The 25,053-nt window shown below is 51.4% G+C and overlaps 2 protein-coding genes across 2 annotated transcripts in view; one reads left to right on the forward strand and one right to left on the reverse strand.

The window, feature by feature from the left end:
- The window catches only part of ECE2 (endothelin converting enzyme 2), a 30,426-nt gene extending 5,533 nt beyond the window's left edge, over positions 1–24,893 (reverse strand). The window contains exons 1-10 of the mRNA XM_052635941.1: positions 24,677–24,893; positions 19,895–20,178; positions 6,926–7,012; positions 6,439–6,574; positions 6,017–6,232; positions 5,442–5,566; positions 5,180–5,326; positions 4,965–5,030; positions 872–1,060; positions 36–178 (exon numbers count right to left, since the gene is read on the reverse strand). Of these exons, the coding sequence (XP_052491901.1) occupies positions 36–178; positions 872–1,060; positions 4,965–5,030; positions 5,180–5,326; positions 5,442–5,566; positions 6,017–6,232; positions 6,439–6,574; positions 6,926–7,012; positions 19,895–20,178; positions 24,677–24,872 (1,589 nt within the window). The 5' untranslated portion in view covers positions 24,873–24,893. The remainder of the gene's footprint in view (positions 1–35; positions 179–871; positions 1,061–4,964; positions 5,031–5,179; positions 5,327–5,441; positions 5,567–6,016; positions 6,233–6,438; positions 6,575–6,925; positions 7,013–19,894; positions 20,179–24,676) is intronic.
- On the forward strand, positions 16,239–17,370 carry CAMK2N2 (calcium/calmodulin dependent protein kinase II inhibitor 2). Its single transcript, XM_052636249.1, has 2 exons — positions 16,239–16,407; positions 17,300–17,370. The coding sequence occupies exons 1-2, from the start codon at positions 16,239–16,241 to the stop codon at positions 17,368–17,370; spliced, it is 240 nt and encodes a 79-aa protein (XP_052492209.1).
- Positions 24,894–25,053: the final 160 nt, after the last annotated feature.

A 25,053-nucleotide genomic window follows, 5' to 3' on the forward strand; every position in this document is an offset into this window, starting at 1 on the left:
GAACCGCACCCCTGACACTGTGGGCTCCCCCCAACCTTGGCTCTGTGCGGTTGATGAGTTCCGACACCTGCTGCAAATAATCCGTCCCATACACCACCACAGGCTCAGAATCACCCAGCTCCAGCGGTGACAGCAAGAAGGACAGAAACTCCAGCCAGTCCATGGAGGGCGCCAGGGCCTGTGAGCAAAAAGTCTCAAGCCTCCCTGTCCCCTTGGCTTTCAGCAGACCCCTCCCCCACTGGTACACTGGAGCTGGGAGCCCTTTCCATCGCCACAGCAACAGCTACTAGCTGCTTGGTGGCCCCTTCCTGAAATAAACCCATTTTTAGGCCTAAGTGTACTTCAATCTGGGAACCCAGTCACTTATTATATACAGAAAACAACCATCTGTGATATTTAGTTGGGCTACAGATTTTCAAATATTTTTCAAACAGTTGGATCAACTCCCCAGACACCACGCAAGGTCCCTACATACCTGGCCTCTCCTCCAGAACCCCCCTTACCCAACTTCTCCATAATTCAAAGACTAAGAGGTTGATACCTGGCACAGTAATGGCCTTCCAGGAGATGCTTCCATTTCTCTTCTGACTGTTTTGTGGGCATCTTGTACAAGTTGTCACAGACTTTTAACATAATCCCTCTATGCAGCCCCAGGCAACATGAAAGGGGCCAAAGGATGGCCCAGTGGGGGTGCCCTAAAATGGACACTATTTTTCCTTCCAGGATAGCAATGGTGAAACCGAGCAGCTCAGAAACAGTAGGGAAACAAGGAGAGGACTGTCTGTCTCAGGTAGACAGCACAAAGGGGAGCTGGGTGGCCTGGGCTGGGGGCTGACCCCTTCCAGTGGTGTCAGTTCCTTGCCTGCCCCACCTGCAGCTCCGCAATGCTCATCTTGTGGTAGATCTTCTCCTCATCCCGCCGCTGGTCCTGGGGCACTGTGATGTTGGCCAGTTGTATCTCCAGCTCCAGCACCTGCCGCATCTGCTCCCGTGTGGAGGTTGGCTGTCCGCCCAGCAGCATCCCCAGCTCCTCCATGTAGTCCAGGTAGGCAGTAAGAACCTGTCGGGGCCCCGAGTCATCCTCAGAGCCCAGCAACAAGTCCTGCGCAAGGCCGAGAGGACTGTTCTGGCTGCTGCCCCTGCCCACCATCTCTTCTGTGGACCTTCCTCAAAGAAGCTCTCTGAGATGACCTTCATCATTTCTGCCATACTGCTTATCATCATCTGCTAGGATCTTTTTTTGTTTATTTGTGCCCTTGCTCATCATCTGTTTACCCAAGGAAAAGGTAAATTCCTGGAGCACATCATTCCAGGTTACAGAGGCGTATTTACCACTGTATCCCAAAGGCCTGGAAAAGGGCCTAGATACAGAATAGGTTCTGCGCAGTGGGTGGCCCTGCTTCCCATATCCCTCAGCCCTTCTCATTTCCTGAAGCCCTTCTGCTTTTCCCAGCCCCTCAGTGACCACGTGCTTTCACTTAACAGCTGGGTGGACCCCATGGAGGAATTGGTCTACATTTGGCTTTCATTCCCTTCTACCTCCCATCCTGCCAGGCTTCAGACTTGCTGCCTTCCCCTCTGGCCTCTAAGAAGGAAGGAAACACAGAGGAAAAATATGTAGTGACTCCATGTATGTACATGTATCAAATTCTCTGCTGGGGCTTTACATGTATCTCCTGTCTCCTCCACCACCAGAGCCCAGGCAACCCCATAAAGTGAGTACTAGGTTCTGTTTTACAGACAACATGACTTCTTGACTCATACCATAAACGAGCAGATGGCAGAGTCCAAATGCGGCCCAGGCTCCATGACTCCAGGGCCACAGCCCCAGCACTGCCTGGGCTCAGAACAAACTCATGTCGCCTCAGCCCCTGCTGGCACTTGGGCTGCATAGGAGCAGGGGCTGTATGCTCTGCTCTCCACTGTGTTCTCAGGCTCTAGCACAGCATCTGGCACATCGTAGGTGGCCAATAAATATTGTTGACTGATGGATGAAATCCTGTGCACAGACCCTCAGCCCTGCTCAGCACTGACTTCCTATGGACCTCCCAGGGACCACTTTCACTCCTGCCCCACTCTGGGCTCCCTTAACTGCCAAAGGCCATCTCTTCTTCCATTCTCTGCACTTCGAAGTATCTCCTTTTTCCCACCTCCCTTCTTCCTTGCTGCTGATGTCATAAGTCTGAGTACCAATTCCAGTCATCCCAGCTACTCAGGGGGATGTTTGGTTCAACCAGTGATCTGGCCAACCCCTCCCCAGCTCACCCCTCTTTCCCTACCTCCTTACTTTCTGCTTAAGACTTACTTTTATTTATTTATTTATTTATTTATTGGCTATACCATGCAGCTTTCAAGATCTTATCTGGGCCGCTGGCATTGGAAGCATGGAGTCCTAACCACTGGATCACCAGATAAGTCCCAAGACTTACTTTTGAGACTTTCCTGAACTCTGCAGATAGGATAAGAAACCTCTGGCGCTGCAGCTTCCCCAAGATGCAGGCACAGACTTCCTACTCAAGACAACCGGTAACGCACTAAAAGCTGAGTCAACCAGGCGGTTCTCTCCTGAATTCTCAAAATTCCTTCCTCCCCTGACTCAGATGACATGAAAACCACAAATCTGTTCACACCACTCCCCACTTTTGAGATTCTCTTTCCATTTCTTTTGGGATCAATGCTAAACTTGACCCATAGTGTTTATGTATAACAGGACTCTACCAACCTGTCCAGAACTTGGACCACTCTCCCCTCCCACTCCCCTCTCTAATATGTCAACAAGACATACCCTGTCCCCTCTCAGAGCTTTTGCATCAGCCATTTCTTTTGCCTAGAACTCTCTCTCTCTTCTCCACAGCCTACCCTCACCCTAGGACCAGGCTGGCTCTCTGTTAAAGGACTCTCAGATTGCCACACTTCTCCTCTAACAGCAACTGTTCATAGGACAACTGTGTGAGTCCTGTTTCCTGCCTTCTCTTCCACTGAATGGTAGTGTCTTGCTTACCACATGCTAGCGGAGGGTCTGTCTGAGGGATACTTGGTAATGTTTGGGGGTGAATGGAAGAAGCACAAAGCCCTTCCTGGTTTCCTTGCTCCATAGAAGTCTCTCTTCCTCCCTCTGCCTCTTGAAATACAAGGATCTCCTTCTTTTTAGTCTCTAGTCTTGCCCCCCCCCCTCACTTCTCCTAAGCCTTTGTCTAGGCTTTTAAGGAGAGGCCCCTCAAGCCTTTGGGTCCCTCCAGGCCGGTACTCTCTTCAAGACCCCACTCAACCCTCATACTTGCCTGCTGACCTCTCCAGAGAGATGGTGCCCAGCTCCCTCACACTCGCTGAAACAGGCAGCTCCCACTTCGAGTATCTGCCACATACAGAATCATATACCTGCATTCTCCTGCTGCCCCCAAGCATGCAATGAAGTAGATGCCATGATCCCCATTTTTCAGATGAAGAAACAGCCTCAGAGGCCTTCATCAACTTGCACCAAGCTGCCAAGCTGGGATTAAAATCAAGGTCTGACTTCAAAGTCTGTCTTTTCCTGTGATAGCAACACCCAACCCACAATGTGCTTGAAACTTGTTGTCCCTGTAAATACCCCAGATTCTCTAAGGACCACTCCATCCCACTATCATTCTGGCACACAGCCTCAACTATCTTTATTTCTTCCTCCTTCATCTCCTCTCTTCTAACATCCAGGCATCAACAATTCATGATTTGGACTTAATTATGTCTCTTGTGGGGCTTCCCAGGTGGCACTAGTAAAGAACCTGCCTGCAAATGCAGAAGACTAAGGGTTCGATCCCTTGGTTGGGAAGATCCCCTGGAGAAGGAAATGGCACCCCACTCCAGTATTCTTGCCTGGAGAATCCCATGAACAGAGGAGCCTGGTGGGCTACAGTCCATTGGGTTACAAAGAGTCAGACATGACTGAAGCCACTTAGCACATACGCATGTCTCTTGCGTCCTCCCCTTTCTGATTTTCCCTCTGCCACTTCCTCCATTTGGGTCCCCAGAGACTCAGAGCCTGGAGTACTGCAGACACTTTTGAGTAACTGATCTCCAGGCTCCCTCTCTTGCATCTACTTTTCACACCCAGCCAAACTGCCTTCCCAAAGCACTGCTCACTGGGGCAGTCCTGGTCTGCCCCAGAGCATGCAGTGGCTCTCTGGGGGCTATACAGTAAACTCAGTGTAGTGTTGCTGCTGCTGCTAAGTCGCTTCAGTCATGTCCGACTCTGTGCGACCCCATAGACAGCAGCCCACCAGGCTCCCCCATCCCTGGGATTCTCTAGGCAAGAACAGTGGAGTGGGTTGCCATTCCTTCTCCAATGCATGAAAGTGAAAAGTCAAAGTGAAGTCGCTCAGTCGTGTCTGATTCTTAGCGACCCCATGGACTACAGCCTACCAGGCTCCTCCGTCCATGGGATTTTCCAGGCAAGAGTACTGGAGTGGGGTGCCATTGTGTAGCACTGCAGGTCCCCTCAATAACTAGTCCCTACCCACCTTTCCACTCTCTCATCTGCTTTGAGCTCTACACTTTGCCAAACTGGATTCCTTCCTGTTGTCCAAACACACCTTAGCTTTTCCTTCTGCAACACTTTTGTTTAAACTCAGCATGCCCTCACCCAGCCCCAGACATTCTGCAGGGCCTAGCTCAAATGCAACCTCCTGAGGAAGACTGCTCCAGCTGTAGTATCTCACCTGAGCCCTAGAGGCCCCTCTTGTGAGCCTTGCTCTCAGCTATCTAGGCCCATGAACCCATCTGCACTGAAAGCATCCTGTGACAGAGGCTCTGAAATGTACATCTCACAATGGGTGCCTATAAGTGTTTTCCTGGAAAAGTAAGAGAAGGAAAGAAGAGAAGAAGAAAGGAGGAAGGAAAGGGTAGAAAGGAGCAGGGGAAGAATGCAGGGAGAGGAGAATGACACCCCAATAGGGGTGTCAGGTGGATATTCTGAGAATCCTCCTTACTTTCTCATTGGCAGTCTTGTTTAGGTAGTAATCTCGAGAGGGTAGAAAGAGCCCAGACTGGTCCACCTGCAATAGCAAGATGAGCAGTGAGCCCTCCCCCTGAAATCTGGACTCTTGTGCAGGAAGACCACCCCAGCCAGCCCGTCACAGGGGAAGGGAGTGTGGCCTCAGCAAATAGTCCATAATTCCCTCCCCACCCTTCCCCAGCCCAGTACCTGGATAATATTGCTGTTGGAACTCTTAGAGTCGGCACTGACGTAGACAGTAAAGAAGGGGGTGGCCCTATACGTCCCTGCAACTGCCTTCAACACCTCCATGAAGTTGTCCTGGTCCCAGGGCCCCGTAACGTTCCAGCCACCAATCTGAGTGGAGACCATGGTGGCACCTCTGGCACAAGGCCCCCGAAGCTCTCTGGGGCCACATCCTCTCCCAAGGCCTGTCTCGCTCCCCCACCCACAGCCGACCCCAGGAGCCTACCTTGTCAATGAGGTCTCGCAGTGGCTGGGCACCCAGCTCCTCGATGCGCTCCACCTGTAAGCAGGAGAGGTAGAAGCGCTGCGTCTTCCGTTCAGCTTCACTGCTGGAGTTGAAGGTGGTGTTTTCTGTCAGAAAGAACACAGGTCCAGGTGGCAACCATGCCAACTGCTGAGAGGGGTCCGGACCCTTGCTTGATCCCTCTCCTTGCCTTCTCAAGGGGGCACTGCTCCTAATGTAGACATGGGAAGACTGTCAACCACAGCAGAGCAGAGCTTCCTCTCCCCTGTCCAGGGAGACTCTGAAAGATCTCGAAGCCCAACAGATTCCCTGGTGTCTACCACCCCTCAGCGATGTTCCAGTGCTCAGAGAGTTCCTTCACTGTCCTCAGAGATCTGCTCTCTCAACCCATCTCCACCATTCAGGAGCTCCCAGTGTCTGCATCCCCTATCCCAGGAGGGCTGGCAGTCATCCCCTTATTCATTCCTGGACATTTATTGAGTACCTACTAAGTGCCGAGCCCTGTGCTGGCATGAGGCACATACCTGATACAACACTCCCCTGGTAGGCCCACTCACCAAGCAGGTGCTTCAGGATGGCTTGATTCTGGTCCCAGAGACTGTTGAAGGTGTTCCAGCGAGAACGCCCATCAGGTAGAGGGTTTCTCCGAATCCAGCCTCCGCAGGAGAACTGGTAGAAGTCCTCACAGGGGCTCACTCCACGGTCCAGGGACTCCAGGATTTTTCCAGCCACTCGAATGCAGGCCTCTGTGAGGCAAGTGCTACGGGATGGGTCTGTGGCAGGGGACATGAGGGGTGGGGTGTGGGGAGGGTAGGGGATAGTCAGTCTGGGAGAGGCAAATGCTTTGCGAGGGGCCTGGAGGCCCTCCCTTCCAACAGGGAGGTTGGGAGGCCAGAGGACAGCTGGCAGAAGTCTCCCCCCATCAGCCTCCAGAGTCCCCACAGCTAGGAGGGCTAGTGACAGGAGTGGAAGTACCTACCTCTGTGGTACTGGACCCCCAGGGCCACCAAGCAACCCAGAAGCAGGGCAGCCAGCAGTAGAGAGACACCAGCCAAGACCAGCTCCAGCTGGGTGTGCAACCGCAAGAGGGGACTGGTCCTCTTCCGGAATCCCGCCTGGGGAACAGAGGAGGACCTGGAGTAGCAAGCTTCAGGTGGGCGACCGGACCACAGAAGTCCTCCCGGAGGGTGAAGGCCCAGGCAGTTTCCAGAGCCATGGAGCAGAGACTGCTAACAGGGTTAACTTGGGGCACAGGGGCAACGAGGCAGGCTGAGTTGAGCCCTGAGCCTGTTTTGTGCAACGTCATGGCTTAGAGTCGCCTCACCATAGTCCTAGCGCAGAGGCCAGAGATGGAGCTGAGGTGGGGGCAGGTGACGCTCCAGGGCAACCCAGAGAGCTCCTGGGTGTGCCTGGCGTCGTGCCAGGGCTGGGGGGCCTGGTGAGACAGGGAGGACCCCCTTGCCCACCTCCACGGCGTCCGGGGAGGCCCCGCCCTCTACGGGGGTCTCGGGAGCGTCTTCATCCCGCAGTGTGGCGCGTTTGTACTCCACCATCTGCCAGACAGTCGGGGCGCCGACCCAGGTCAGGCAGAGAGGGCTGCGCGCCCACGGCCCTGCCCCCGCGCCCCTCGCCCGGCCGGGCCCCTCCTGCTTCAAGTGCGGGGCCCCTTCCCTCCAGCCAGCCTGGGTCCCTCCGACCCCGGCCCGTCAAGTTAGTCCGCGAGCCGGAGCCGCTTCCCAACGCCGCGGGCCCCCCGCTCCTCCCAACCCTGGTCCTCTCCCCCGGAGCCCGGGGCCCGCACTCACGTTGCCGCCGCCGCCCAGCTCCTGCAGCGCGACGCTCATGGTGGAGTCGGGGCCGGCGGCACCTTAGGGCTCCCGGCGGCTGGCTCTCGCCCAGGCCGTGGCCTCGGCCCCGGGCCGGGCCCCGCCGCCGCCGCCCGCCATCGCCCCCGCCCCCGCCTGCCGGCGCCCCCCTCCCCCCGCGGCGCGGCGCTCCGGGCAGGGGTGGGGGAGGGGAGGAGCGCGCCGGCCGCGCCCCGCCATCCGTCCGGCGCCCGGTCCTGGCTCCCGGTGCCCGCGGCCCGCCCCACAGAGCTGCACCCAGCCAGAGTCACCCGCCCTCCAGAAGCTCCGAGTCTCCCTCCCCGCTTTGTGGTCAGCACCCCATCCCAGCAACACCCTCTTGCAAGTCTCCCTTAATTTACATTTCTTTGACCCAGACCGAAAACCCTGCTCGATCCCCGAAATTGCAGGCCCTCCCCATTCCCTTCAAACACCTTTGAGAAATTACGCTCTCAGGGGAACGTCTTCCCCCAGCTGTCCGCACTGCCCCTCTTCAGCCAACACACACAGAGCAGCACGCCCGAGGTGACCCACATTCAGGGTGTCAGCACCATATTTATTCAGGGAGCACATAGACCCGAAGTACACAGGCAGGCACTCAGCCCAACACACGGCCCACAAACACACACACACACACCACCACACACAGACTGCATATTCACACAAAAGGTATACACTTACCAGGCACCCAGAGACAACATGTGTTCTGCCCTGAGGTTCCGGACACACATTCAACACACACACACACACACACACACACACACACAAGTGCTTGGGCAGCATACAGACACTGCGCACACTCTGAGTCCACCCTTACACGCTGCTTCAAGACTGCACTTTACTCTCCAAGATAATTGTGTCATCAGATCATCTCACAAAGGGAGGGTTACAGATGGTGACAAATCGGCAGGGAAAAAAACAGCCATGCACAGATATTTAAAGAAAAGACGAGTTAACACTTCTAACTTGAGAAAAGCAAACCACTTTATTTGGGAGGTTTACAAGAAAAAAAAAAAAACCACCAAGCAATATTTAACTGAAAGGCAATAGTGTGGCATCTATGCATCTGCCATCTGCCTTCCATATTGTCATTCCTTAATCAGGCCTGGTGGTGTTGCAGTCTGCTTCACTGAAGAGTATCTGGTCGTTTAAAAAAAAAAAAAAATTTTTTTTTTTAAGTGCCTCATTCTCATCCCACCTCTCTCAATTTGACCTGAGAAGGCTTGGAATGGCAGCAAATCCACACCCTGGATTCTTGACTCTAACCTCAGTTCTCAAACATCTTGCTGTGAGCATCTCCAACATGGAATGCTCTTGTGGCTGAGAAAGGGTAGATGATGTACGACTGAGAAACTGCTGGATTTCTTTCTTTTGGCATTTTTTACCCCAAAACTGCATGTTCTCAAATAAGAGGCAGTACAGTGTCATAGTTAGGATGAAGGATTCTGGATTCAGGCTCAATTTCCTCTCTGGTAAAATGGAAATAAGAATAGTATCTATTTCAAAGGATGGTGGTGAGAATTAAATGAAACAATACTTGTAAAGTTCTTAGGACAATTTCTGGCACATAAAGGGTACTCTCGCTGCTACTGTTATTGTTGGTGTAGTTATTATTAAAATCCTATAGGTGGAAATGAGAATTGTATGGCTAGAGGAAGCCTGTTCTGCTTCCCAGATGGGAACATGGGTTCTAGGTTCAGGGGTTCCCTGAGTAAGGAACTTGCTCATCCAGCCACACTGTGGTCTGCAGCAGCACAACCTTCTCCTGTCCACACGGGGCACGTCTCTGGAGTTCATGTTCAATGAGATGACAATGTGGCATCACATTGCTGACCTCTTTCCCACTTCCCCCAAGCCTGGATGGAGGGAAACATGGCCACAGGGTCAGTCCTGTCATATGGAAAATCCCACCATGACATGGCCATGTGAGTACAAGAAAACTTCTTTATAAGGACTTTCCAGCAACAGACTCATAGAAATAGTCCCATGGCTGTTGTAATACCATGCTGTAAGTAGCAAGCTTATATAGCACTGTACCATGGCCAGCCACTGTTCCAGGTATTTTTACATCAACACACTCATTTATCTTCATGGCACAATGAAGCCATTTTGTAGGTGAGGAAACCAAGGCATAGAGAGGCTGTGATACACAGCCAGTGAGTAGTAGAGCTGGAATTCAAATTCAAACCCAGGCAACCTGACTCCTTTCTTGGAGAGCACTTTGGCAATATGAATCAAAAGGAGTACACACTTCCTCCCAACATTAGTTGCTAGTCTTCTGCTACATCTTCTCTGGAAGAATAAGGGGAAGCACATAGTGTTCAAGCCAGACAGACCTGGATTCAAATCCGGGCTCCATTCTTTATTAGGTATATAATCTTTATTTGAACGCTCTGACCTTTCATTCTTCTTCATCAAGGTGGGATCATTTCTACTCAGTGTATTGCTGTGAGAATTAAATGCAACCACATAAGAGGCTGGTACCTCTATATACAGTATTTCCAGTTTCACTAGGTTTGGCCTAAATGGATATTTCCTTTCCATGCCTAAATGGATATTTCCTTTCCATGCCTCTTTCATAACCCAGATAGTTTATCAGGTTCACAACTATTCCTGACTACATGTTAAGTACCTTATGGCTTGGAGATTCTTCTATTTTATATAACTATTTTACTTCCTCTGTGTTTATATTTGACTCTGTTTTATTCTCTCATTCTATTATTTTTCTATTTTCTGCTCTTATTTTCCTATAAGTTTAATTTTATGAGGTCAGTTTTTCTCTAAATTGGTTGTGAATTGAAAGGGAATGGAAAATGTTTTATGTGTTAACCTATAAGAACCGTATAGTCATGAAGATAACACACACATTAGTATCCAATGTTGACAAAGATGGGGAAAGTGAGCATCTTCATATATTGCTGGTGGCTTATAAACTGATACAGTCTTTTTGGCAATATGTATCAACAGTTATGGGTACATAATTTTTTACCTAGAGAGTTGAATTCTAGGAAATTGTTCTAGGAAATAAGCCTGTTATCTACAGCATGATTATCTACAGCATGTTTGTATCAGTTAGCTTTGAATGAATAACAGACTGCCCAAACCTAATGGATGAAAATAGCAAACATTTACTTTTCAGGTTCAGCAGGTTGATTGCGTGGTTCTTCAGGTCTGGGTCAGCTCACCAGGAGCTGAATGGCCTAGCTGAATGACATCATTTACATGTTTGGGCCTCAGCTGAGATGACTGAGCGCAGTCTCTGTGTGGTCTCTCCTTCACCAGGAGACTAGCCCAGGCCTCTTCATATGGTGGTATCAGAATTCCTAGCAACCAAAAACCGGCAAGCCCCAGTACATAACCACTTTTCAACCCTCTACCGGCATCAAATTTGCTAAGATCCCTACTGAGAAAAGCAAGTCAAATGATCGAGCCCAGATTTAGGAATGGAGAAAAAGTCTACTTCTTGATTGGAAGAGCTACAAAATATTTGGGCCATTTTTCTCTTATACCATATGTTCATCTCAGCACCATCTATAATAACAAAATGGGAGGGGATTCAATGCCCAAAGGTAGAGGTCTTGTTAAATAACTCAAATATCCATACACACATCCAAACATTCCATCATTTACAAATGATGGAAAAGAGTTAATACTATCAGGAAATGGTCTCCATATAGTTAAGTGGGAGAGAAAAATAATTCTAAAATCTCATTTTTGTGAGGCAAAAAAGTATAAAAGCATAGGTTAAAAAAAAAGATTGAAAGGACATGCAATAAAATGTTAATCAATGTATCTAATGATGAGGTTACTTTTAACTTCTTTATGCTTTCCTGCATAAGAGCTAACAATTCTATTATCTAGCACTACCAAAGCACTTTATGAATGTTAACTTATTCAACCCTCATGATGACTCAGTAAGATAGAGTCTACCAATATCATTGTCCAGATGGGAGAAACTTAATAACATACCTAAAAAGTCACACATCAAGGAAAAGGAAGATTCTTGCTTTGAATCTAAACTCCATGCTCTTAACCACGAATCACTTTTTAAGTCAACTGATTTGTCTCAGGTCAGAGTGTGATGTTTGATAAATGGACTATATCATTGGTTTCAAAAGTTTTTTAAAAAATCACTAAAACTCTTTTATTGCAAATGTAATTTATACTCCAGAAGTATAAAGAATAAAAGATGAACTTCATTCTGCCAGGATCCCTGTACCATTCTCAGAGATAACCATTATTAGCACTTTGGTGGAGAAGGCAATGGCACCCCACTCCAGTACTCTTGCCTGGAAAATCCCATGGATGGAGGAGCCTGGTAGGCTGCAGTCCATGGGGTCGCTATGAGTTGGACACGACTGAGCGACTTCACTTTCACGCATTGGAGAAGGAAATGGCAACCCACTCAATGTTCTTGCCTGGAGAGTCCCAGAGACGGGGGAGTCTGGTGTGCTGCCGTCTATGGGGTTGCACAGAGTCAGACACAACTGAAGTGACTTAGCAGTAGCAGCAGCAGCAGTTTGGTATGTATTTCTTTTACTTATGTATTTACTTACCTAAATACACTGTGTGTGTGTGTGTAAGTGTGCATACGTATGTGTGTATACTTTTTCACACATGTGAAATCACACTCTACACTTGTTATTTGATGATATTTTGACAGGTCTTACAGATCTTACCATGTCAATCCACAAAGATCTGCTTCATTCTTTTTTGTAATTTATCAGCCTCTGCTAAAAAGAAGAATCCCAGAAATACCTTCATGGTATAGGCTTTTTTTGAGGGACAGGGCAAGACATGATCATGAGAGATGTAAAAGGATGACCCCAAAATACTTGTAACATTGTATTTGTTTCATAGGACTGCTGTAACTAAGTACCACAAACTGGGTGGCTTAAAACAGAAACTTGTAACTTACAAACTTAACTTATAATTATCTGGCAGTCCAATGGTTAGGACACTGTGCTTCCACTTTAGGAGGTGAGAGTTTGCTCCCTGGTCAGGGAACTAATGCTTTGGGGTGCAGCCAGAAAACAAACAAAGAACAAAGAAAAAACTAAAAAGAAAAACAGGAACTTATTTTCTCACAGTTTCGGAGGTGAGAAGTCCAAAATCTAGGCAGGGCCATGCTCCCTCGGTAAGCCCTAAGGAAGAATCCCTCCTCGCCTCTTCCATCTTCTTGTGGCTCCTAGCAGTGCTAGGTGTTCCCTGGCTTGCAGCCACACCGGTCCTATCTCTGCTTCCTCCCAAGGCCTTCCCAAGTGTGTATATGTCTTGTGCATTTGTCCTCTTCTTACAAAGACACCAGTAAGGGTGCACCCTAATCTAGTATGACCTTAGCTTAATTTAACTAATTAACATCTGCAAAGACCCTATTTTCAAAAAAGGTCTATTCTGAGGTTCCAGGTAGACATAAGTTTTAGGGGAGACCCTGTCCAGCTCACTACACAGGCCTACGGTTTCTGCTTGAATAAAAGTGTCATTAATACTCAATTGTCAAAAGGCATATTATTCTGCTGAGAACATATGGATTCAATCCCACTAGTAGGTTTTGAGGGGCTTTCAAAAGAAATTCAATGCACTGTCACAACAATCCAAACAAACTTTACTTCACTTTACCTGTGAAAATGAATCTTCATCTCATGGACAGGGATGCAGAACATCAGAATTTAAGTAGAGGATCATAATTTAAAGAACTCACTCTGGACTTCCCAAGTGGTCCATTAGTTAACAAATCCGCCTGCCAATGCAAGGGACACGGGTTCAATTCCTGCTCTGGGAAGATTCCACATGCTGAGAAATGCCACATCTACTGAAGACGCCCCTCTGCCTAGAGTTAGTGCTCGGCAACAAGAGAAGCCACCACGATGAAAAGTCAGTGCAACAGAATTAGAGAGTAACCACTGGAGAAAGCCCACACACGGCAGTGAAGAGCCAGTGCAGCCATAAATAAATAAAATTATTGAAAAAAATAAAGAACTCGCTCCAAATTTTCACAACATAGCTGAATCATGTATTACTATATCTTTACAATTTCGCACTTATGTCTTTTGCCTTAATCACAATCCAGCATGTGTCTTACAGGAGTAAGATTATTTAAGAAGGAACTAACCAAATAAACGCCAAGTTAAATTGCTATTCCTCCATTCTCTCTCATTCTGAGAGGAGAAACCAGAAATGTTTCAATTCCCCACCCAGTGCTCTCATCTTATTCTTGGAAAGGACCCAGATGGGCCCTTGGTCACTTCTGGTAAGGTCAGTGCATTACCTCCTGAGACAAGTCACTTCACCTTAAGACAAGTTCTACGAAACTATTAGTGTAGGCGCCGTCATCTCTAGGCTTCACACTAGAATATGGAGGCTCAGAGAAGTATGTATGCATGTTATGCAAATACATGAGAAAAAGACTGGAAGGATTTGTGTGATTTTCCATATCTCCCTAAAATGTTACCAGTACCAGTGAACTAATTTTAAAAAAATAATTGTGGGGTCAATTAGAAAACTATTTGCTCACACAGGAAGTGGTAGAGCTTGGATTGGAACCCAGGGCTGAACAACCTCTAGCAGGGGTGGAATTCTTTGGACTCTCCCCTAGTAACCCTGAGCTCCAGCTTTTCCTGTCCTTCCAGGTCTGGAGACTCTGCTCACCCAGCAAGGCTTCCACCTCCAGCTCCAGACCTCATCCCAGAGACCAGGACACAGCAGAGGAGGGTTTGATAGGGCTGGGCCTTTGGTCTTTGGTCTTGAGTGAGGCTGTACAGGCGGCTTCCCTGGAGGCTCAGCTGGTAAAGAATCCGCCTGCAATGCGGGAGGCCTGAGTTCAATCCCTAGGTTGGGAAGATCCCTGGAGAAGCGAGTCTACCCACTCCAGTATTCTGGTCTGGAGAATCCCATGGACTATAGGGGTCGAAAATAGTAGGACACGACTGAACAACTTTCATTTCACTCAGGTCTTTGGTCTTGAGTGAGGCTGTACAGAGGCAATTCTGGCACTCCCGAGCCTTGTCCTAGGGCAGCCATGATGGCATTCGCCTTTGTGTCCGTGGAACTAACAATTGTTGAAGGAAGAAGACCCAGCACTAGGCTCCTCACCAGCTATGTGATTGAGAGGGAAGGAGGAAATGGGCTTTGGGAACCGTAGAGAACCGTCCGCCTTGAGTATGGACTTAATGATTATTATTCGGATGATTATTATCGTTATCAGCGCTGTCGTCACTATCATCGAATGTGCGACACCTCCCTCCCCCAAGGCCAGAGATTGCGCCAGAGCCCCAGCCCGCTAGCAAGCAGGTGACGCCGCCGTTGACAGCCAGAGGAGGAGGGAGGAGAGGAGAGGGTGCGTGGTCTCCGGTGCGGCGAGAAGTGTCACGTGATCCCCAGCACCCAGGGCGGAGACACCCTCTATCCCTCCCCTTCTACCTCCGGACTCACCGGCGCGCGTCGCGTCCTCAGGCGCTCCGGGCTTCCCCGCGTCACCTGCAGCCAGCGCGCCCCCCGCGACGCCGTCATTCATTCTTCCTACACTGCTAGCGCAGCGCGGGCCTCGCAGGCTGGGAGAACCGCAGCGCGCAGCGCGCGCTTTGAGCCCGTTTCGGCACTAATCTCGACTCTCTCCTTGGAGGAGTCTCGGTAACTGGGCCGACACGCGCTCACCAAGGCAGACCTGCACCCCCAGCCCTGTTGCTGGAGCCGAAACTCGGGCTCAAAGCCCCCGCCGAGCCCTGCGGTTCTCCCAGCTCCCGAGTACCACCCGGGCACACAAGAACCCAAGCATGGATATAGAAGAACAGAGACACTTAAGAGACAGACGTAGACACCTGGAGTAGGAAACGGCAACCCACTCCGGTATTCTTGCCTGAAAAATTACAAGGACGGAGCGTGGTGGGCTACAGTAGTCACTGGTGTCGCAAAGAGTTGGTCATATACTCATGCAATGTACAATACATAATTTTTTACTGCTGTGTAAAACAAAGGTCTTTCTCAAAATATTATAGCTTAAATTTTAAAAAAGAGAGACGTAGACAGAGACTAGGACACAAAAAGAAATGGGGCACCGAGGCAGAGACACAGAGACGTCGAGATAGACTGACAAATAAACAGGCACAGACAGAAACAGAGGGCGGTCACAGAAACACAGACTCCAGATGACAGTTTCAGACCCGAAGAGCAATCCCACACGAGAGCGCGCCAAAGATGGGGACACCACCCGTTGGCCTGAGCTATTCCTGCGTCCTGCGGGTTCCCGCACACCTTCCCGCGTATCCGACTCTCCCCCCGCCACGCTTCCGGTGTCCGCCCAGCTTCGAATGCTGGCCCTGCTTCCGGCCCCGACCCGCTCCCCAATTCCCAGTGCCTCTAGCAAGCATCTCAGAGCTTGTGGGCAAGACTCTCCTCCCGCCCCTGGTATGCCGGGGTCGCTCCTGCCTTCCCCCCAGTCCCGCCTCTCCCCGCCAGATCCTGCACCCGTTGTGGCCGGGTACGGTTCGCCCAGGCGCCACTCCAGCCAATGGCAGGACTCTCCCACTTTCGCTCCCGTATCTCCGCAGAAAGCCGGAGGCGCTCGGGTCCCGGCACACACAGACACACCCACCCCACCCCCGGCCCGCCTCCCTGCCTCCCAACCCTGGCCGGTGTCCGCCCCTCCTCCCCCGCGCCCCGCCCCCCCCGCTCTGCGGCAGTCGGGCGCTCATCGTCATTCCGCTCTCACCGCCGCCCCCGCCCCCCGCGCACCGCCCCCGCCCGGTTCCCGCCGCCGCCACCGCCGCCGCCGCCTGCCCAGCGGCCGGGGAGGCGGAGGCGCGGGGGAGGAGGCCCCGCTTGGCTCCGCAGCCCCGGATGCTGCATGACTTCATCCTTCCGCCGGCTCCCCTGCTGAGCTAGGGCCGGTCCGGCAGCTAGCCCGCCGCCCGCGCCCCGCCGCAGTCCCGCGCCCGCCATGTCCGAGATCCTGCCCTACAGCGAGGACAAGATGGGCCGCTTCGGCGCCGACCCCGAGGGCTCTGACCTCTCCTTCAGCTGTCGCCTGCAGGACACCAACTCTTTCTTCGCGGGCAACCAAGCCAAGCGACCCCCCAAGCTGGGCCAGATCGGCCGAGCCAAGAGAGGTACACGGCCGGGACCCGAAGTCGCCGCTTGACCCAGAAATCCTCCCCCGGGCGCCCCCCGGCTGCAGTTCCCCGCCAAGCGCCCTCAGCTCTTGCCGCAGACCAGCGCAGCCAGCCGCGGTTTGGGGGGGGGGGGGGCGGGTAGAGGGGGGTCCCTGCTGCAGTGTTGTGTCCCCCTCTTCCCCTCTCCTGGGAACGCAGTGCCCCGGATTCGATGCTCGCCACTTCTGGAAGTAGAGCCTTGGCACACGGGCGAGGGGGAGGGGCCGACCAGGGCATTCGGGGCTGCCTGAAGTGGGGACGTTGGGCGACTGGCCGCTTCTACAGGATCAAACGCTGAGTCGGTGTATGCTACGGAAGAATCTTCGCGAGGGGAGGGATGCCGATTGGAGAGTGGGCAGGGGGCGGGGGTTCGGTTGTCCTAGTTGTTTGCAAGGGGAAGGGGCTCTGTTGGTACCAGGATCGGAAGAGGTGTTGAAACCACAAGGTTAGGTTGGGGAGAGGGCTGGAATAGATGGCGATTCGGGTTGAGGAGGGGATTCTGTTGAAGGGAGGGTGGAAGTGGGGGATCCCATGAGCAAAAGCTCTCCGATCAGCTCGGAAGTAGGAGAGCTCAGGCGGCGGGAGGGTTTGGACTGGAAGGTTGAACGGCTTGGAGTCTTAGGAAGAGGGGCGTTCCTCCGCAAGGAGAGGAGCGGGTCTATGGGAGTTGGGGGTCGGCCTTGGGTTGAATCGGCAGCAAAGAGCAAATGGGCAGGGCACTGTAGCAGGGGGGGTCCCAGGGGCGTCTCTGGGCCACGGGCAGTAGCTGAGTGGGGCGCGAGGACGCGGGGCCCAATTCTCGCCGCTGCCCCCCGAGGCCGCGCGGCTGACGCGCTTTCTCCCTGCGCAGTGGTGATCGAGGATGACCGGATAGACGACGTGCTGAAGGGGATGGGGGAGAAGCCGCCGTCCGGAGTGTAAACGCGCCGGCTCAGGCGGCGGGCTCCGGGCCCAGCCCCGCGGCGGCCAGGAGCGCGGGCCGGCGATGCGGCTGCCGTCGCCCCCCGCCCCGGCCCAGGCGCCCGCGGGCGGGGACTGCAGGGCCGCGCCGCCTTCGGGTTGCAGTCGCTGCCGCCGCCGCCGCCAGGCACTCCGGAGCTGTCCGCTTCAGCACCACGGCGGCGGCGGTAGCGGCGGCGCGGACCGGCCCGGAGCCCGCCGCCGCGCTCTTGCACTTTAGAACCTCGGGCCGCAGCCCCACCCCGCACACCGGAACGGACAGAGACCCGCGGCCCTCAACCCCCGGCCCGTCCCCTCCCGCACGGCTCCCCTGCCCCGCCCCTCTCCGGCAGGTCTGGTCTGCAAATCGACTGCCTGCCGGTGTCGGACCTCGCGCGCAGCCAGGGATGTTTGGCTGCGTATTTGCATGAGCTTCCCACCCCTCTGAGCCCAGCCGCTCCTCATCCCTATCCCTGTCTGGCGTGACCCCAGCCTCAGCCTCTTTCTAAGGGACTTCCTCAGCACATTTGTATTTTTATATCCGACTCTTTGTTTACTAATCCCCCTCATGGTTCATGCCCTGCCCCCCACGGTCTCGGCCACGCTCTTCTGCGCCTGGCAGAAAGGATGGGTGTTGAGGCTGGGATGGGACAAGCCCCCAACATGGTAACCAACTACATGACCAGTCTGCCCATGCCTGATTCCAGGCGGCTCTCTGGCAGACCTCCTCCCCTCAAGGTATCACCTTCCAAGGGCCCAGGTCTGATTTTACCTTGGACCTTTGCGTCCTGCCCCTGGGATTCCAAACGGGGGCTGCACTGCATCTTTGGATGACACCTGTGGCCCTGGAGATGTTCTCAACCCCTGGGGGTGTCCTTTGTAAATGTTCCTCCATCCTCACTGTACCAGGAGTGAATAAACACAGACCTCCCTGTGTGTGTGTGTAGCTGCTGCTTTGGTTTGCTAAAAAGCCAGCCCCAAATGGCTCCAGTTCTTTTTAGGGAGGGGATAAGGTATTTGGGAATCTCAGGTGCATGTTACTGGCAGAGAAGGGTTGCCAAGTAAACATAGGCATGTCAGTCTGGCCTGGAAATACCATAATAGTGTGGTCTCCTTGGGTAAATAATACAACCTAAGCAGGATAGGTCACCAGAGTTGGGGCTGGAGCTGGGGTCAGAAGCAATCTAGATTTAAAGTCTGCAGCCTTTTGTCAATTAATCTTGGTTGGATGGGGGTCAGTAACAGGCCCCTGGGATGTAAGTGTCCAAGGCTGGCTGGCAGGCAGAAGGGCTGTGCTGGACATGAATTACTGGTGATTCAATATGTTTGGGGAGGCCACTGGGGAATCCAAGAGAAGTCTGAACCTGTATTTTTTTCATGTGGGGTTGCTTCCATCAGCTCTATCTTAGGCATGATGCCCCTGGGGTGTGAGCACCTTGGACTTGACCGCCCTGAGTCAGGAATACCAAATACTTGAGCCTGGAGCAGAAAGGGAGGCTGAAGGACCATGTTTCTGGCCTCACAGCTGAATGGCACTGAGGAAATCCTCATGATCTGAGTCCTGGAGGAAGCAGGGTGGGGTGGGAGGTCTAGGGGGTGAGAGGATCTGTGCCCCAAGGGCCAGCTGGGCCACACTGAGCTCTTTGCCCTTCTGCATGAGGTAGAAATGAAAGTGGAAACCATTGCCATAGGTTGCATGCCTCAAGGACCAGCCATAATGAGCTTGAGCATAGTGTCTTGTCCGAAAGTGGGGGGCAGCAGAGGTCAATGAGATGAACCGGCCTGTAGGGACCAGCACTCGGCTCACCTGCAAGACAGATAGAGAAGCCACTGGTGAGAAGCCCACCTCCAGGTTCTCAAAGGTCAGTACTGCACCAGATGCCCTCCCAGTGGGACCTCAGGTTCTACCCTGCATTCAGTAGCTCAGGGCTTTGCAGGGCAAAAGGGTGAGGCTCCCTCTCTGCCTCTGGCTGTTCCATGGGGGTCAGGCTACATCTTAGATAGGCAGGAGCATGGGAATGATGTCAGATGCAGGGGGCACTGCTTTCCTCTCAACTGCTGACCTTCCCTATCTGGGATCTGGCCACAGCCTCATCTCTGTGGCAACTCAGTATCCAGTCCTCAACCTCTGGGAGCCTGGCCACTCCAGCCCCCTATTAATCTTGACCCAGCTTAACATCCTCTTCCTTTAGGTAACCAGAGTCCTGAAGGTGACCCACTACTTGCTCCAAACCATGCCTTCCCTGGCTTCTAAGTTCTTCAAGTCTCCTAAAACCTTAAGCCTTCATCCCCAGCTCTTCATTTATTTATTTATTTATCCCCCAGCTCTTTAAAAAAAAAAAACTGTTTATTTATTCTTGGCCTTGTGGCCTGTGGAGTCTTAGCTCCCCAACCAGGGATCAAACCTGTGCCCCCTTCAGTGGAAGCGAGGAATCTTAACCACTGGACTACCAGGGAAACCCTCCCCAGCTCTTGAACAGCCCTCTTTCCCTTGTTGCTCCCTCACCTCATTTAGCACCTGGTCCACAGTGTGGACACCTTCAGAGGACACAGTCCAGGGATCCTGTTCACCAGTCAACAGGGCATCCAGTGTGCCCTTCTCAAGCACCACGTCAAAGGAGCCACTAGGGAAGCCCAGTGCCCGCACGTCCATGGTCTCCCATCGCAGCGTGGGCACGTGGGCATACCGAGCCCTCATGGCAGCCACCACTACTGATGAGTAGTCCACACTGGTCACGTCAGGGAAGCCCCGAAGGAATAGCTCGTAGCTCAGGGCACTGTTTCCACAGCCTGGGGTGAGAAGGGGTGGATGACAAAAGGTCTAGGTTAGCTTTGGTTCTCACCTCCGCAATTATCCATCCACTCTTGGCCTGTTTTCTTGAAGCCCAAAGCCTCCTGTACTGAGGGAGAAGCAGCATGGCACAAGAGCATGAGCCCAGGAGTCATACAGATTTGGGCACCTGTCCTGGCTCTATCATTCCTGGCTGTGTGGACTAAGGCAAGTTGTTTACATACTAGGAACTTGGATTTCCTCGCCAGAAAAATGAAGACAATACCTACCCTACATACAGGATGTGATGCGCTAAATTTAACAACTAAAACACCCAAAGAGCAGGATCTCTGAACTTAAAAGTTCAAGGATTTGGGTTCTGATATCCTTAGTCATATATCCCTGGTAAGTCATTCAACTCTCAACTTCAGTTTTCTCAGACTCAGAATGGGGACAATATTATAATATAAAAGTTGCTCAGTCGTGTCTGACTCTTAGTGACCCCATGGCCTATACAGTCCATGGAATTCTCCAGGCCAGAATACTGGAGTGGGTAGCCTTTCCCTTCTCCAGGGGATCTTCCCAACCCAGGTATCAAACCCAGGTCTCCTGCATTACAGGCGGATTCTTTACCAGCTGAGCCACAAGGGAAGCCCAAGAATACTGGAGTGGGTAGCCTATCCCTTCTCCAGCAGATCTTCCCGACCCAGGAATTGAACCAGGGTCTCCTGCATTGCAGGTGGATTCTTTACCAACTGAGCTACCAGGGAAGCCCTGGGGATAATACTGGCATGTAGTATTATTAATAGGATAATCCTAGTATTATCCTAATTCCTAATCTCTCCTCTGATGACATCAACTGTGGGAAGACTTCATGTTACCTTACTTGGGTTTCCAAGGCAGAATTAACAAGTAGAAGGGAAACTTAAATGGGGACACAGAGTGGAGATGACTGCCTATATTAGATTGGCCAGAAAGTTTGTTTGGGTTTTTCCATAACATCTTATAGGAAAACCCGAACGAACTTTTTGGCCAACCCAATAATTCCTTCATGTACGCTTGAGCACCACATACTGTCGTTCTCTTGATGAACAGAGCCCCTGTCATCAAGGAGCTGATGCTCTGGTGAGGGCAGCAGATGTGTAATCAGGCAACTGCCTCATAATGTGATGAGTGTTTCAATAGGGACAGGCTGCAGGAGCACATGGGAGAGTCCCTGTCCCCACCTTAGGTGGGTGGGCTAACAGGTTCAGGTGAACTGACAACCAATCAAGAGTCTTGAAGAATCATTACACTCAGGTGGGAAGTTTCTGGGAACCAGTCCCAAAGGGATGGAGGGAGGGTGGAGGTTAGAGGAATGGATGTGGACCTACTGCCCAATGGGCGTGGCCTTCCTCAAGGATCTGTTGGCCTCTTCCAGGCCCTCTTGTGGTCCGAATCACCAAGAACAGGCCTGGATGACAGTTCTTGGTGGCCTCACATGGGGATCCCCAGATCTTGGGATTAGATTGCCTTTAATCCCCATTTGCCTCCCTAAGAGGATCACAAAATAAGCTGCTGGGATAGCCCTAATCTAGCAGGCAGAGCTTGGCACCTGGACAGATGCCAGATACTGCTGACTGGTCCTCAGCTGCCCTTCTTGTGTTACTCAGACTCTGGGAGTCAGGGAGAGTACTGTGTTGCCTGGGAAAACCCAATGTGTGCCTCCCAACACTGGAACCACAACAGGCTCTGGGACAGGAGGTGAGGGTGACTGAGCAGGAGACCCTAACTCAGTTCAGGCTGAAATCCCACTAAGTTCTCTGACCCACAATGCCTTCATCACCCAGCACCTGACCTCATATGCCTGCAGTGCTCTGTTAAACTGTGGACGGACCCATTGTCCCCTTTGGTACAGGAATGGCGTCTTCTAAGACAACTTTATTAAAGATGCAGGGAAAATAAAACTTGACCACAGGGCCACTTTACGCCCACAAAGCAGTGACTTGGGACTAACAACTAAGATGAGACTTGGAACAGCTACTGTTTCCCTGGGTGGGGCCTTAGCGAAGCAGAGCTCTGGATCCAGCATCCAAGAATGCATCATATGGGAGCCCAGAGCTATGTGAATGCTATCCCCAACACCAAGCGACTGAAGTATAAACCAGAATACATATTCACTAATTTATAACAGGAAAAATAGCCATAATGGGGTCTGGACAGTCAATCCTCTGGTCAGTCCCTTGTGTCTCTAGGAAATACACACTTAAGACAAAAATATAATCAGAAGATTCTACAGAACTTGGAGTCAAGCAAGAAGAGAGAACCAGAGAAGTATAATGACAGCAAAACTGGGCAGCCACATACACTCATCTGCAATGAGGAACCTAGCCATAGGGACTAGACACACAAGTCTTTAGGCAAGGTCCTCTTTCTCTGAGCATTCCCAGAGAAAGTGCCTCTCTGACTCCTGTTTTCAATAATAATAATGATAGCTAACAGTTTTTGAACACTGGGTCCCATGCTAAGTACTTTTATAAGGATTATCTCAGTTTATTTTCCCAGTAGCTCCATAGAGAAGATACTATCAGCAGCCATCACCATTTTCTAGTTGTGACAGCAACTGTATAGCCTGGAAGCCTAACATATCTACTATTTGGCAGTTTTCAGGAAAAAGTTACTGAACCCTAAGCTAGAATAGGTCTCACAATATTTTTCACTAACTTCTAAGGGTTGTCATGAGGATTAAATAAATTAGAAAGGGCCCACCACATTCCCTAGTATCAGGTGTTCAATGTTGTTTAGGTGAAACGTGACACAGGGTACTCCCCAAGCTGTGGGTCCTGTTCTTAGATCTTGGGAATTCTGTCTGGAAAGTTTTTCTTTTTGATCTTTAGACATTTCCCTCCTCTATCCAGAAAAGGATACCTCCTAGTCAGGCAGAATTTAAGGCAGTTTTTCTCTGCCAATCACCAGAATCAGCCTGCAGGCTTGTTGAAAATACAAATCCCTGGGACCAGCCTTAGACCATCCCTAGAATTAGAAAATCAAGGTGGGTCCAGTTTTCCAGGTTATTACACGAAAGCTTGAAAAAGACAGATTTATGTTAAATCTATAAATAAATGCAGTGGTTTAAAGCCACAAAATTCAAGAGAGTTTTTAACCTCTGGCGGGAAGAGCTTTAGGGGCCCACACAGAAAACGTTGAATATACAAGGCTTTTAATTTTGCTGGGCATTTTTCTAGGTATCTTTCATCCTCACTCAATCATCTTAAAAGCTGTAAGTATGTACTCTTTTTTTTAAAGGCTGAGAAAATGGAGGCACATAAATTTAAGTATTTTGTCCAGGATTCACAGCTACGATTCTATGATTTTGTCCATGATTCCACAGCTAAGATTACATGTGCCAAGATCCCTACATAATTGGCTGCCTCCAGGGTCCAAGTTCTTAAGCACTTTCTGGTTGGAAGAATGCTCTGTTTCTCAAACTGAGTAGGGTATATACACACATTCGAGTTATTATTTATGCTTTACATATATTTACATATAAATGTCTCACATATGTGAAATATTTCACTTAATCATACACATGCTTTTAAAAATATCAAGATTTTGGGAGGAAATCCGTTACTTAATCAAACTTCACTGGAGCCCTCAAGGCGGGCAGTGGAAGAGAATTCCAAGGTCGGGGTTAGGTGGATCTCTTAGAGACCCATCCTGTTCTCAGTCGTGTCCGACTCTTTGAGATCCCGTGGACTATAGGCCACCAGGATCCCCTGTCCATGGGGATTCTCCAGTCAAGAATACTGACGCGGATTGCCAGGCTCTCCTCCAGAGGATCTACCCAACCCAGGGATCGAACCCAGGTCTCCCAGATTGCAGGCGGACTCTTTACTGTTTGAGTCACCAGGGAAGCCCTACCCACAAGAACTTGTTCCTTCTGGGGAATCACACCAATCTTGATTGCACTCTCCCGTCAGAGGGCGCTATCCTCATCCTCACTGCACAAGGCGCGGGGGAGGAAGTGGGGGAGCAGGATGACAGAGGACCAAGTTTCAGTTAGTTTGGAGAGTCAAGAGAGAACTCTCTAGGAGACAATGACCCAGTGGCGCAAACAGAAAAGCGCTAGGCATTCCGCTCAAGGTGAACGCACGTGCCTTATCCAACTTGAATTCGCAGTCCCTAAAAGTGAATTCGGGGCTCAGAGTTTATGAGTTGTCCTAAATCATACAGTCAACTAGCGCTGGGACTTGAACTAGGTCCTCTGAACTCGCCAGTGCTCGAGGCGGCCTCCCCAAAGTTCGTAACGGGGTCATGGGTCACCTACCACCTTCAGACTCAGAGAGACTGTCTTTCCCCTGAAGGTCCCGGGACTAAGAATCTCTTCGCTCCTGTTTGCCCCGGCGAAATACTGCCGAGATTCTAAAGGTACTGGATCCTGACTTCTGACTGGAGTGTCCTCGGAGAGCGGCAGGCAGAGCGAGGGCGGGGCCAATCCAACCAGCTCCACCTGGACTGGGCAGCCCCGGAACTACCCACCTAGCACGAGGATACGGTCCAATGGCCGCAACTCCGGCTCTAGGAGGTCACGGAAGGAAGAGAAGTCTCCGAACCACTCGTAGGGGGCAGAGTCGGCAGCGCCCTGGTATCGGTGGTCCCAGTACTGGACCTCGCGGTACCCGCAGTTCTTCTCCGGTAACTCCGGCACCGGTGCGGAAGGCCCCAGACAAGCCATTGCTTGCGGCTGCCGGGCAGTGAGGGCAACTGGCCCCCACCTCTAGGCGGGGCGTGGTGCTCCAATGTAGCCAATGAGAATGGTGGCATATGGGAGGCGTGGCCTTTGTGTCTCCGCCGGGCATCTGCAGTTGCTCAACATAAACACGTGGAACTTCCGTCCTCTGCTAAGCGCTCCGGAA

The sequence above is a fragment of the Budorcas taxicolor genome, chromosome 1 (assembly GCF_023091745.1).
Source record: "Budorcas taxicolor isolate Tak-1 chromosome 1, Takin1.1, whole genome shotgun sequence".
NCBI lineage: Eukaryota > Metazoa > Chordata > Mammalia > Artiodactyla > Bovidae > Budorcas > Budorcas taxicolor.